This window comes from Diabrotica virgifera, chromosome 5 (genome assembly GCF_917563875.1).
Source record: "Diabrotica virgifera virgifera chromosome 5, PGI_DIABVI_V3a".
Taxonomy (NCBI): Eukaryota; Metazoa; Arthropoda; class Insecta; order Coleoptera; family Chrysomelidae; genus Diabrotica; species Diabrotica virgifera.
In genome coordinates this window covers 240,343,554-240,358,283 of record NC_065447.1, presented here as the reverse complement: position 1 = coordinate 240,358,283, position 14,730 = coordinate 240,343,554, and the positions used below count along the sequence as shown (strand labels likewise).

Here is a 14,730-nt window from a genome sequence, read left to right as displayed (position 1 = left end):
TTTTATTCCCGCTGTAACTTTGTTTAAAATTAATCGTATCTGGATGTTATATAGTCCGTTATATCAATTGCTTTTTTCGAGTATTCGCGGTGTGCAAGTACTTGGAAGGGAAACGAGAAACGACCGTGCGCGAGTCGCGGAGAAATATTGCAACTATCTTAAATATAGTCTGTTCGCTAAACTCAGACTCAACTTTCTAGATATTTTAGTCGGTAATTTTTCCAATTTTAGTAAAATTGGCAAAAAATAATTACTAAATAGTTAATAATCACTAAATAGTTAGTAATTTCGCCAATTTTTGCAAAATTGGCAACAAACAAAAAAATTATCGAGTAAAATATGTAGCCAGTTGCGTCTGAGTTTAGCGAACAGACTATAATTCATATTGTCAATTGAAATTGTCAAATTGACGTATATTTCATACCTTCTGTCATTGAAGCAGAAAAATTATATATTGCTCCACAATATTGATATGATATGCAATTATTATATAAAGGTAAATTTAATTAATTGTATTTTGAGTGCAGTACTGCATTTTAATAACTAATTTTATTTACTACATACAATTGTTCACGTTTTCATAACATAACCTGAATCTTATTTTTTCTTCTTGCTATTTTTTTGGACTATGGCCTTGACAATTATCCAATAACCAGGACTAATATAATTGGCCAATATAATTAAAAGTGCGAATAAAAGTACAGAGCGAAGAAATAGGTGTCGCTTTGCCGAACTTGCACGGTCCACGTTTTTATATACATACTTCACGTGTTCTTTGTCACTATGTACGATGTACGGGAAATCTTGTAAATCCATTTTAAACATACTACCTAGACACGATGCATCGAGTTTTATTTTGAATTTTAAACCGTTTTAAATGTAAATAATGCAATGACGTTTAGATTCGGTTGTAAAGTACGTAAATCAATAGCGGATGTAGCTCCATGGTAGAGCATTCGACTGTAGATCGAAAGGTACCCGGTTCAAACCTGGTTGTTTCCTATTTTTTTTTTTTTTTTTTAATTGTGTGTAAAATGTAAAACATTTTCTTTGATTTTTAAATATGAGTTTAAAGTCGATTACAAAATTCTTTTATGACATAGACATTGCAACAACAAAATAGTTTATAATTTTATATTGTATCCGATAAATAATAAAAATGTGTAAGAACTTATCAACGAAAAAATTTCGTTTATTAATTCGCAAAAGTGTGTGTGTTATTGCGTTGCCGCTCCTGCAATACACATATCAGATTTATCGATGGATTTTTATGTAGTTTTTTCTTCTGAATCCAAATCTGAAAACGGCATTTTGATATTTCTAACCGTTTTCGAGATAATCGACCTCAAAGTCTAAAATGTGACGTCACAATCGTTTTATTTTCTGCCGACACACTATACGTCCAGCTGAAATCGTTGCTATTAAGTAGGCTAGTTTTTTAATTTCGATTTGTTAAGCAAAGCGTAGGTTATTTACATTTGAGTTTGACACTTCATGAATGTCAAACTAAATTTTAAATTAAGTATTAATAAAACATCAATGGCATTTGATAGTGAATTTAATTATTATATAAAATAAATAAGATGTTCAAAAATACAATTTGAGTATATTTTAAAAGCAATAATTTATTAACAGCTTTAAAAAGGTTTATACGAGTATACGGCCTCCCCTTTATGATAAATGGACTGTTCGATTTGCTATGAAATTAAAATGTAGTCGGTTCGCTAAACTCGACACAAGTGGCTAGTGATTAGTAATCATTTTTTTGCCAAATTGGCAAACTTATTGACTAAAATCACTATCCAGTTGTGTCTGAGTTTAGCGAACCGACAGTATATGAAATAATATTGTTTGGTATAAAAAATTATGGTCTGATATGTGCAATTACATCCTTCTAACGGAAAAAAATTTGAAGATTTTTCTCAAATTATGGATACCAACAACATTTTCATTTATAACTCTTTTATTTTTAATTTGACGAAGAAAAGTTATTCTTCATAAAAAGCTCTTCATGTTCTAAGATTTATGATGCAACCATCATATATAAAATTTTATTAATTTTATACGAGGTATATAAAAAATATGAATTTCGATCAAGAGTAAACTACCTTTATAGTTCATAACATTTAAATTAGAATGATATAATTGCACATTAAAACATAATTATTTAATTCTAAACTACTTTTCATAATAGCAATTTCCAATTTTATGAATTAAAATACGTAAATAAACAAAGTTTTCGTTATGATAATGCTCGCATTTTCAGCTTGTTTTTTTATAAAATTGTAAATATTATGGTTGTTATTTTTATATACAATATCTAGGTATTATGTCGATCGGATAGCTCAGTGCGACTAGCGGCTGACCCGCACTTCACTTCGCTGTGAGGTACGAGAGTTCAAGCCCAAGCCAGGCCATCGGAAAAACAAAAAGACTAACGCGTCAGTATAAAATTCTAAATATGAATCTGGCGCTTAGACTGGAATATGCGGGCATCTGATCGACCTATGAGGGAGCAGTACGGCAAGGGATAAGGGCTTGCGGCTCGGTGATACTCCCCATAGATCCCTACCGAAGGGCGTTGACGCCTAAGAACGGTGTATATACATATACATCTAGGTATTATAACAATTTTTATTATTTTTTAGATTGTACAAGAAAGAAACCTATTGCAAATCAGCGATGAAACTCGATTGAAAAAAATATGCCAAGAAGTAATTGAAGAAAATGCCAAAGCCGTCTCAGATTATAAATCTGGAAAGACAAAAGCTATAAAAGCTTTGTTGGGTGCTATTGTAGCCAAGAGTAAAAATAAGGCAAACATGAAAAAGTGTACAGAAATTTTACATTCTTTGTTAGGAGAGAAGTGATAGTGTATTTTTGTTTTATTAAATTTGTTGAAAATATTACTTTTATTTAGTAATCCCCTCAGTCTAAATTTTCCCACATTTCTGATTTCTTCATTCTTTGTTCTTTTTATTTTTATCCCAAATTATTTAATCTGGATCAACTATCTGTATAACTAACTAAAATTAGATGCAGCTAGAGTACAATATGGAGGGATGAAACCTGGTGGAAAAAATCGATGGAGCTGCGATCAGAAAACAAAGAACAAAAAGATAATATGACGAAAGAATGAGGAACAAACGAAGAAAATAAAGTGAACCAGGAACGGGAAACATTTGATCTTAAACATGAATTAGAGACAAATCTTAAAAATATAATATACAATACGACAATTATTTAAAAGAAAAGTCACTTTTTTATTTTTGGTAAACCTAGAAAATAATGTAGCTGAGTACCTAGTTGTTAAAAGGCCATGTAAGAAACCGAAAAAAGAAGAAGAACTTATAACCTCAAAACCAAAGCATACCCCCACCTCAAAACTTCCTTTTTGACAACCACATTGAAATGGAGTAAATGAAAATATAAACAATTACTTTAATTTACAAAGATTTGCACAATGGCCGAAGAAATTCTTCATAAAATCGTACAGCATATTTGTAGCAACTGGACTGGGTTGAAATTAGCAGTCGAACATTCTATGGGTGGACCAAACAGTAAACAGGTAACTATTATTGGGTTTTATATTATGAAAGCTTTTTCATTGATATATTGTCCATTCTTTAGAGTATCCATCGATTTTAGTATCAATGTGTGTGTTCAGATGGCCTGCGAGATCTATTTTAGTCTTCCTATTTACTTTCACAAATTCTTGGCCATTTTATTATATCTGATAAACATATTGAATCAAAGAAATTTAGAATATTATGAAGCTCCAAGAGAGGAAGATCCTCGTCTATTTCATGCCAAGTATTTTCCTTGGCCTTTTTTAAAAATAGCTAAAAAAAATCTTCATATTTTGATTACTAATCAAGTATGAATAGTGTGACCAACTAGCTGAAAAATCCGGGACATGGCCCGAATTACGAAGTCGTGTCCCGGACAAGGCTTCCGGGCCATCCGAATTTTCAACGTTTTGGTAAAATTCTATTTTGAAATTTTGAATACGCTATTCTTCTAAGAATTCACATGAAACTGAATTGGTGGGACGAAAAAATTCATGGTGGGTCACCATCATTGTTATAAAGCAAATTTCATTGCAAGACAAATTGTATATTTTAAGAAACAAGCAATGTAAACAATGAGTATATTTTCTTCGTTGGGGTCAATTTAAAATATTAATGGATTGATTTTTAAAGGTTTTCTTCTCATTTTTAAGTAAATTCAATCGTTCGACAAATATGATAGTAAGAAGTAATCAGCATAATGATGTTCTGAAGCTGTTTTCTTGTGGCATGTTTGACAATTATATTTTTGATGGGATTAAGCCACAATTGGTTGTAATGATAATTACATTTATATATTCACCTAAATTTATATTTACATAGAAATCCAACATCAGCTGATTTTCTAATTTTTCTTTTTTTGAGAACGATTTCCCGATTGGAAGTTGAAACATCAAAAACTAACAAAAATGTAATAATTATCATTACAACCAATTGTGGCTTAATTCCATAAAAACATCATTGTCAACATAAAAATGTTAAATAATCAATAAAACGATGATATTAAGTTTCTACATACATATTAAAAAATGGCCCGATTTTCATTGAAAAGTCCCGGATTTCAGGTATTTTTTTAAGCCTTGTCCCGGATTGGACTGAATTGGAGTTGGTCACACTAAGTATGAACATCTATAAGTTGTTACATGGGTGATACTGCTATATTGTTTTTTATACTGCACACTTGGCAGCCACTCAAAACCCGATGGCTTACAGGAGCCCACATACTAGGCAGCCAAGAATTCCTAGCTGTAACAGCCACTAGAATGCACCTGTAGCTCCAGCCCGCAGCGAAAGAGACTGGAGATTCTGAAGGGAAATGAATATGCCTGCCTTCAGTAGACATGTACTTATAGTGTGTTTATTTACTTATTTCAACAGAGAGCCATTAATACTTGTAGTGTCAGCCAGACCTATCCACAACATTTTCAAAATGATGATTGATACCGAAAAATTAATTCGGATCAGTGCCCTTGATAGAATTTCTTAATTTATCCAAAAGATTATTAAACAATTGAACTGACTTTCTTGTATAGTTAAAAAACCGATCTAGGAATCTAGGAACCATTCTTAAAATTGGTTTGAAATAAGTCTTTTGACTGATGTTCTACAAGAGGAGAAGTTGGATCCAATGCCTTCCCCTTTTGTGATTTTTATGAGGCAAATGGTAAATAATTATGGTTTCTTCCATGTACATATTGCTTGAGGGACACAATTGGCCACTGATTAGCTGTATCAGCTGCTCATATATGGCAGCTATCGCAGCCACTGTCAGAGCATGGGACTAAGGTACTCTTAGAGAATTGCCTAAACTGACTGGATATTCGTGATAGAAAGAAAAATATGAAATCCTATAAAACATGGTAATGTGTGACACTATACAGGGTGTCCCAGACTAATTTAGCCACGCTATATCTCTTAAAGGAATAGAGATTTTTGAATGGGACAAAAAGTGATATATTCTACTTGTAATACACTTTAATATGGCGCACAAAAAAATCATCCCCTAAATATTCATCCCTTAGTTACAAGCCCTAACTTTAATTTTTTTAATAGCACCCTGTATATTTTTTTATAGTTTTGGATGTGGTCTTTTATCGTCTATTCAACACATTTTTTGAAAATAAAATCGGTTCGTAAATAACCAAGAAACTATCAGTTTATTTTTGTTAATTGTGTGTCTCAGACTAATTTATCCAGACTGTATTTCTTAAACGAATAGAGATTTTCGAATGGGACAAAAACTGATCTATTCCATTTGTAATACACTTTCATATGGCGTAGAAAAAATTCATCCCCTAAATATTCATCCCTAACTTACAGGATGATATTTAAAAAAAATAAAGTTAGGGGTTGTAACTAAGGGATGAATATTTAGGGGATAATTTTTTTCTACGCCATATTAAACTGTATTACAAATGTAATAGATCAGTTTTTGTCCCTTTCGAAAATCTCTATTCGTTTAAGAAATATAGCCTGGATAAATTAGTCTGGGACACATAATTAACAAAACTAAACTGATATTCTCTTGGTTATTTACGAACCGATTTTATTTTCAAAAAATATCTTGAATAGACGATAGAAGACCACATCCAAAACTATAAAAAAATATACAGGGTGCTATTAAAAAAATTAAAGTTAGGGGTTGTAACTAAGGGATGAATATCTAGGGGATGATTTTTTCTACGCCATATTAAAGTATATTACAATTAGAATAGACCACTTTTTGTCCCATTTGAAAATCTCTATTTGTTTAAGAGATATAGCGTGGCTAAATTAGTCTGGGACACCCTCTATAGATGGCTTAGTATGAAAACCTCATATCTCATTTTAGGCAATTTTGTAGAAGAAAATTTAAACTGAATATCTCCATCATATAACCTAAAATATAATATGAAAATGTACATTATGTGTAATGATCTAAATGTGCTCAGAATCAAGAATATATAAAGATAGTTTGTTTTTAGGTTACAATGTGTGTAGAAATTCGGAAAAACTTAAGAATAGTAAAATTTATGAACATTTTATTTTTGCAGCTTGCAATTGAATGTGTAGACGAAGTGACAGCTTTTTGCACACAGGAGCAAAATTTGGAAGTAGAGGATTTAGAAGACTTATTAGAAGACCTTATGGATGAAAAATTTGATATGCTTTTTGAAGATGGTTCTCCTAAAGGTGTGTTCCTCCTTTTAATGTATAGAAATACCATGGTTATAATGTACTTTTGTTTTGATCTTATAATAAATGGGTTTTCCATAAACATGTATTCAAATAATTGAACTTAGGAGTATAGTAAATTTGAATCTTGATTCATTATTTGTTGGTATCTGTTTTGTTTCCTTGTAGTTGTTCTTTACATTTTCTCTGTATAATTTTTTTTATTTATTTTTACATTTTTACTTTAACATCTGATCTGTTATATTTCATAAGAAATTGTTTCTAATTATCTTGTATTATGAAAAATGTATTTGCTTCTTTCAATTCATTTCATTTTCTTTTTATCATTCATGTTACATATAGGTATGATTCTTATTTTACATGTAAATACAGCTCTACTACTTCTTGTGCAATATGAACTTTTTAATATATCTTTCTCATATCCTGCATAAGTTCATACCTTAGAAATTTACGAATCCCCACTGTCTACTTATTATGTTTAATATATTTTGTTTATTTCTAAGTAGGTAACTGATTTTTTAGCTTTATACTAAAAACATTTTCATTTATGTGACATTGTTTTCTAACTACATATTTCATTACCTCAGACTTCAAATTCAATTGGGTTCTTCATACAAACGCAGAGAGCCACACAGACGGATGCCACTTGTAAATTATATTATATAGTCCTTTTCATGACCATTTTTCAGTGCGTAACAGTTTTTCAATATCTCTCTAACGCATTAAATTGTATATGACAGAAAAAAAGGCACATCAGTGATTACTTTGGTAATTATTCTAGTTCGGTGATAATTCGAGTTGTCCATAGATGACGCCATAATCAAAAAGAATTATTTATTAAATAAAATAATAATATTATCAATATAATCTGTACAATGTATAAGACTATACAAATCAATGAAAATACCACTTTATAAATGCAATTGGGCTTTTCATTCACAGTCATTTGTTTCGAGCTTCTGTCAGATATCGTATAATCCCTGTATATTAATATTATACACAGATTATACAACATATGACAGAAGCTCGAAACAAATGACAATCGATGAAAAGCCCTATACGCTGTGAGCTCGTATGTAGAGGGGATATTTATAAATTCGCGAGCGCCAGTAGTGGCCAGTCTGTAAACGTTTACCGGAAATTTGACATAAATTTCAAAGTGATTAATTTAAAATTAAAATTAAAAACATTAATTATAAAAAATATTAGTTGGTCAAAGCTGTGGTATATATTTTTACCATAAATATATTTACGTTTTAAATACTGAATTTACGTTTTTTTAATGTTCCGTAATATGTAATTATAAATTAATCTTAGCGCCATCTACACGATAATTGTGAAAGTATCCGAAGTAAGAAATTAATATTTCATCAATCGAACGTCAAAATGATTAGCAAAATCTTAAAAAAATCTATTACAATTTAATTACTTTTTAGCGTTGTAAATATTAAGCGATAACAATTAAATAATAAATTTAAAAATTACCGGTAAAAGTTGAATTAGTAATCCGCCAGGAGCGACACCAGCGAAGCTCAGAGTGTATAGACACAATTGGTTTGTTTTTATTCCAAATTGAAAATAAAATGTGACAACAGTCAGATTTAACTAAAATGTCATGTTAGAATAAATGTCATAAATGTGTATTATCACGGACTTACCTTTTTTTTCTATAATTTGTGACGCACTGAAAAATGGTCATGAAAAGGAGAATAGGATTAATTTATATGTTTCATCATTTCATTTTCGCTTATTTCTTCTTTGTTAATATTTGCTTGTCTTGTTTCATCTTTAAAACCCTTAACATTTCCTTTAATGAATTTGTCTATGCACTTAATCAATGAAACCATTATTTACCTCTTGTTTTTATTTGTTTCAGAAATTGCTACCATATTATATAAATTTGTACAGTTACTAAAAAGTGGAAACCTTCAACAATGTGAAGAAGAATATCTTAAACTTCCAACAGCAAATACTACCTGGTTGCAAGAAAGTAAAGCACAAGCTACTCAACCACAGCAGGTATGTATTGGTAAAAATGTTTGTATAACTTGTCATTATTAACCCTTTCAGCACCAGTGGACGTACGACGTACGTCCACTTACTATACTTCAGGACATACGACATACGTCAAATTTATTTTATTACGTTTGAACTGTTTTTATTTGGATTTTTTGCTTACACTGAAAAAAACGTTTCAAAATAAATAAATAAATAGTAAATAAATATTGAAAATTAGTATCTGTCTTCAATTATTTAGTTCAGTCACAGTTTAGTATATCGTGGGTCGACCCCTTTTCAAACAAACAATTTTGTCCAAAGATTAGACAGGTAGAAAAGACCGTTATATTTAGTAATAGTTAACCAGAATTAGTAAGTACATTTTGGGAAAACCTATTTTATGATTGATAAATACTGTGTCATTAGATTTCAGGTATATTTACCCAAAATTTGAATAAAAGTAAATAAACTTTCCAACAGGTAAACACTGAATTTATAGTTCCAGATAAGAATGTATATTTTGCGGCGCACATGGGTTCGCTCCCAACCCCTATAAAACCACTTTTATTGTACACGAGTTCGCTCCGAAACTCATACCCGAAAGTTAAGTTATGACCGAAGGGTTAGGTCTTCCTACCTGAAGCCGGGAGCGAATTCATGTGCAGCCATATTTTGCAGGTACACAGTTTCTTGAGGATTAAATTAATAATCCGGAGGAAAGTTTATGTTAATTTATGAAAATTTTTATAAAATCAGGGTTTCCAGAGTTACGGAGGGTGAAAAGTGGAGGTTTTCGATACTTTTTATATTTTTTGGGAAATTTATAATATTATTACTAATGAAAGGAATTTTCTTTAACACGATTTTGTTTTGTAAATAAAATTTGCTATTTCAGTGGCCGATGGTGATAAGCCCTTGAAGAAACGTCAACCTCACCACCTAAAATCATCATCAATTGCCAAAAAAATATAAAAAGTATCGAAAACCTCCACTTTTCACCCTCCGTAACTCTGGAACCGTTGATTTTATAACAATTATGCATAGGATCTTTTTTGTTTTAAAATTTATGTAGAACATTTTTGTATAGAACATTGTTTACGCTAAAGCGTAGTTTTAGAAATATTGACGAAAACGTAAAAAACTACTAATTTACCGACTTCTCCCCCATCTTCCCCCCCCCCCCCCCTAAACCGGACGCTCAAAATGGTGTAACTTTTTACTGAACAATATGTGGACCATATAGAACAATTTGGTGTTGGAGGAAAAATTTTACTTTGGATGTCTGGGTTTGGCCTCTTTTTGGACCAATAATTATATCATACTACTTCCGTAACTTTGGAACTGTTCATTTTAGAAGGATTATGCATAGAGCCTTTTTCATTTCAAATTTAATGTGGAACATTTTTGTATAGAAGGTTGTTCATGATAAACCGCATAGTTATAGAAATATTGACGAAAAACGTAAAAAACTACGAATTTACCGATTTCTCCCTCCTCTCTCCCCCCCCCCCCAAACCCGACGCTCAAAATGGTGTGACTTTTTCCTGAAAATTATATGGACCATATACAACAATTTGGTGTTGGAGGATAACTTTCACTTTGGATGTCTGGGTTATGCCATCTTTTGAATCAATTGTATCATACTATTATATAACAATACGCCACTGAATCTCTAATCCAAATAAGTAAAAAGTGTGGGAAATCCTGGAGAATCCTGTACAGGTGCCATCTATCCGTGAGAAAAGTTTGGCACAAATTCGTACATTTGGTTGTGTCTCTTTATACTTTTCACTCAACGGTATCATGCATTTTAATAGAAAATATCTTTTTTTGTACAAGTTAATACATTTTTCAGTGTAGGTTCGTTCCTATGACGTACAACGTACGGCCGTTGGTATATAAGCATGGAAACTTATGCCGTTTGTCCAAACTTAAAATCGCTGGGATTATTGACCTCAAAAAAATTAGTAGCTGGGGGTGAAAGGGTTAACCAATTCGCTGCCGATCACAGGCTAGCGCATGATATGGTTACTTCAGTCAGGGGTCATTCACGTGCCAGCGAGTGATATGCTTACTTCAGACAAGTGCAGTTCAACAGAATGGCTCCTAGCCGAGTTCTGTCGTCTTCGATAGGCAGCGAATGGGTTAAGTTACATTGAAAGCATTATTGTCACCATCTCTAGCTAATGAGAATATAATAAATCAAACTTGAAATTATTACAACATAAAAATCTAGAAAACAACAATTATAACAAATTAACTTTTTATATTCAATGCTGACTGAGATTCACAGAAGAATAATATGTAATAAAGATTGGAAAGGTGAAAATATTAATAGGGACCCCTTACATTATGTAAAAAAAAATGTGTGTGTACTTTGTACGCACGTAAGAAGTTATACTCTTATTATATGATTTCAGCGAAATAAAATACTTTTAACAGTTTATTTTTATTTTATTACATATTAAACTGATCTTAATAGTTACTTACCACTTTCCAAAAATCCAAAAATTAAAAAAAAAAGACAGCAATTGTCCGCATTTGAACCCGGGACCTCTCGATCCGTAGTCGAATGATGTACCAATGAGGCTACGAAGGCATTGTTTTGACGGTTTCTCGGACATTATGACAAACCACGGTAACAAATAGACGAAGTCAATTATTAAATAAAAATGTTTTAATAATACATATTACCTTACTCCAGAGGAAGACAAATCCAAAGACACAAAAATTATAATAAATATATTTACTAAAAACATTAATATATTTTTTCCAAACCTTTTTTGGACTGATACACGTATTGTTCAAGCAATCTATATAGTGTAATAGGTAAGATTTGTAGCTTTCTTTGGGTTGTTCTTCTTTAATATTAGGCCGGCAGCTGGTGTTTTCTGGTAATTAAATATATAGTTAAAAATATTTATTTATACTTAGGTAAATACCGTTAAAGCAGGACATAATATTGTATGTGTTAAAATTAATTTTATCAATTTTTTAATAACATTTAACCTCACAGGGACCTCCCTCTTACCGCATGCTTGCATTAATAACTGATGTAGAATAGCTTTTATAATTAATCTTGTTATTGTTAGAATTACTGATACTAAAAGAACTTTATGAAAACACAGTTAGATCTAAAATTACTTTAGGTATACAGTTCAAAACTTTTAAAATTCAGCACAAAGTGCAAGCATGTCCCCGCTCTTTTTTTATTAAAAATACAAAATCTAAAAATATTTTTTTAACCGAGTCTTTTCATTAGTACACTTATGCTTGGAAAATGGATTGCACAACACAACAATTAAAATACTGATACACTTAACTCATTTTCTCCTTCTTCCGTATTTTCTTCGTCACTATCATCGCCCAATTCAATAATAAATTTATTTCCACCATTAATGTGGAAGTGCCCAATCTTCTTATAATATTCTTCCACTTTGATCACTTTGGCGATTCTTTTCTGCCAGTCTACTTTGGTAATATTGGCTACTTCTTTTTTAATTAACTCAATTACCTTTTTGTCAAATTTAGGAAATTTATTTGAACGCCTTATACTTGGTTTTAATTGTCCCCAAATTAACTCAATAGGATTGAAAACACAAAAGTAGGGGGGAAGTCTCAATATAGTGTGTCCATGCTTTTCGGCAATACTCTCTAGAGCGTATAATTTTCTAAATTGCTTCGTGTGTAGAACTTCAATAAGTTGTTTTTTGTGTAAAAATCTTCGAAATACAAATCATTTTCCATTAAAAAATTTTGCAGGTCAGCTTTCTTTGAAGATGTATTTGGTATTTTAGTGAGCTGTCGGGAATGATAGGAAGCGTTGTCAAGCACTATTACGCTGTTTTTCTCCAAGTTTGGGATCAGCGAGTTTTCAAACCAATCTTCAAAAATGTCAGCTTCCATATTCTTGTGGTAGTCAACGTTACAATCTTCCATTTTCTTCCCACATAATTTTAAAGCATTCGGAACCCATCCCTCATTTCCTCCGCAATGTACAATAATTAGTCGCGAGCCTTTATTTGCAGGCATTTCTGGTATGCACATGCTTGAACCATCTGTCCATCCTTTCTTTACTGTATCGTGGGTATCATACCAAGTTTCATCTAAATAATAAATTCTCCTATTTTCTTGCCTATATTTAGTAATTTCTTCTAGGTACATATTACGTCTGTTGACTATTCTTTGGCTTTCCATAATTGCTTGACGTTTATTTATTTTTTTGAACTTAAAGCCCATTTTTTTTATCCAATTTTGAAGAGTTTTCTCACAGCAGTTCATATTTCGACCAGTTGTTTCCAATTTCTTTCTATTATTTCTATTGTATGTATTTCATTGCTTTTGTAGCAGTCGTATATTGTGGTTTTCAATAGTTTTACAAGTGAAGGATTTAAAGGTCTTGAAAATTTGTAGTCACATCGTTTCTTGCGATGATAGAGTTCATTTTTAACTATTTTATATACAGTAGAAAGTGGAATTTCTGTTAAATCAGAGGTGGCTTGTGCCAATAGTGTTTCATCAAAGCCGAATTTCGTACGTAGATTTTTGTATACATTCAAACATACTTGCTGTGTTTCTGCATTTAAATGCATTCGAATCTTCTTTACGAGCTCTTTTTTTTTAGTAATTACATTCACCCTAGCACTGGCAATTTCTACAATATCAGCGTTATCGTACGCGATATTTACATTATCCCACGGGCGCCCCATCACTATTCACATTAATTAAATTACAATAATCAACACTTGACACTCTCCAAACGAAATACTAAGCCAATATTCAAAATAATTACAGCAAACAAAACACTCGTATCACTTAACACACGTACACTCCAGTACTAATACACTGCTAGGCTACCGAACTAAAACTAATGTTTTGCACGAAACTTGTGAATAGATATGCGGGAGATCTGGCCGTAAAAACACAGATGCTTTCAAAGGGCTGCTTATTAAACGTTTGACCTAACATCTATATTTGAAGAATATCATATTTCACCGGCTTAAAGCTATTCTACAGTATTTTTTACTTGGACAATAAAAGATTTAGCAACAAACAACATACTGTCTCTGTGCGCATGCGCGCAGAATAATAAAAATTCACTCCCTATCGCGCCTAAAGAAGTATAACTTCAAAAAACCTTCATTTTCGAGAATTATAAACAGGATCTAATATTTTAAAAGTATAGAAAAATTTGATATTAATATGTGTAAATATTTTAATGCCTGAAGATGACAGTTTAACATTTAGATAAAATATTGCTCCTTTATGAATTACAGTGGGTTTGATTTAAATGTTTAAAAATGAATTTTGATCATTATTTTAGTATCTCCTGACATGTTCTTGATATTTTGTGATAAGTTTAACAAAAAGTAGTTTAAAATACATAAAATTATATTAAGAGACATTGTTGTTAGTTGTTAGTAATACAGGAAAAATTTAAAATATAATATTATTGTACTACAATAATAAATTATCTACATTTGTAGACTCTGATTTCTAATTGAAACATATTTTAGGTTGATAGTGAGTCATCTAGTGATGAAGAAGCAGGTGAGAAATCTGTAACACCAATGGAAGATGATGGTTGGACAGTTGTACAAACAAGAAGAAAAAAATAATTATTTTTATTTTATTTATAAGTATATGTATATTAAAGTTTTGTTTAAAATATTTATTCTCTTCATTTTATTGTGTTTGAATTAAATTGAATGGCTGTAGTATCAAAAATACTTATTACTTATTATGCAATGCAAAGTTCTAGGAAAGCGAAATGTAGGAAAAGGCTTAAGAACTTAAGGAAGTGGTTTGAATCTCAACAGGGTCCGCATAGTCATGATTATCTCCAACCTTCAATAGAAGATGGAACTTAAAGAAAAAGACGACAGTTGTATCTGTTCTGCTTATAGCCCCAAGGAAAGATGTTTTCCATGAATTAATATAAATCGTTTTTAGGCTACATATTGTCTGTTTGTTTCTCTGACACTCACTG

The 14,730-nt window shown here is 31.2% G+C and overlaps 2 protein-coding genes across 2 annotated transcripts in view; both read left to right on the top strand.

Annotated features, from left to right (window-relative positions):
- The window catches only part of LOC114343535 (glutamyl-tRNA(Gln) amidotransferase subunit B, mitochondrial), a 31,008-nt gene extending 28,102 nt beyond the window's left edge, over window positions 1-2,906 (top strand). Inside the window, exon 9 of the mRNA XM_028294378.2 lies at window positions 2,649-2,906. Coding sequence (XP_028150179.1) covers window positions 2,649-2,870 — 222 coding nt within the window. The 3' untranslated portion in view covers window positions 2,871-2,906. The remainder of the gene's footprint in view (window positions 1-2,648) is intronic.
- A 448-nt stretch (window positions 2,907-3,354) lies between these two features.
- Window positions 3,355-14,411, top strand: LOC114343546 (uncharacterized). Its single transcript, XM_028294389.2, has 4 exons — window positions 3,355-3,568; window positions 6,602-6,740; window positions 8,620-8,762; window positions 14,258-14,411. Exons 1-4 carry the CDS (start codon window positions 3,464-3,466, stop codon window positions 14,357-14,359), a joined length of 489 nt encoding a protein of 162 aa, XP_028150190.1. The 5' UTR covers window positions 3,355-3,463; the 3' UTR covers window positions 14,360-14,411.
- Window positions 14,412-14,730: the final 319 nt, after the last annotated feature.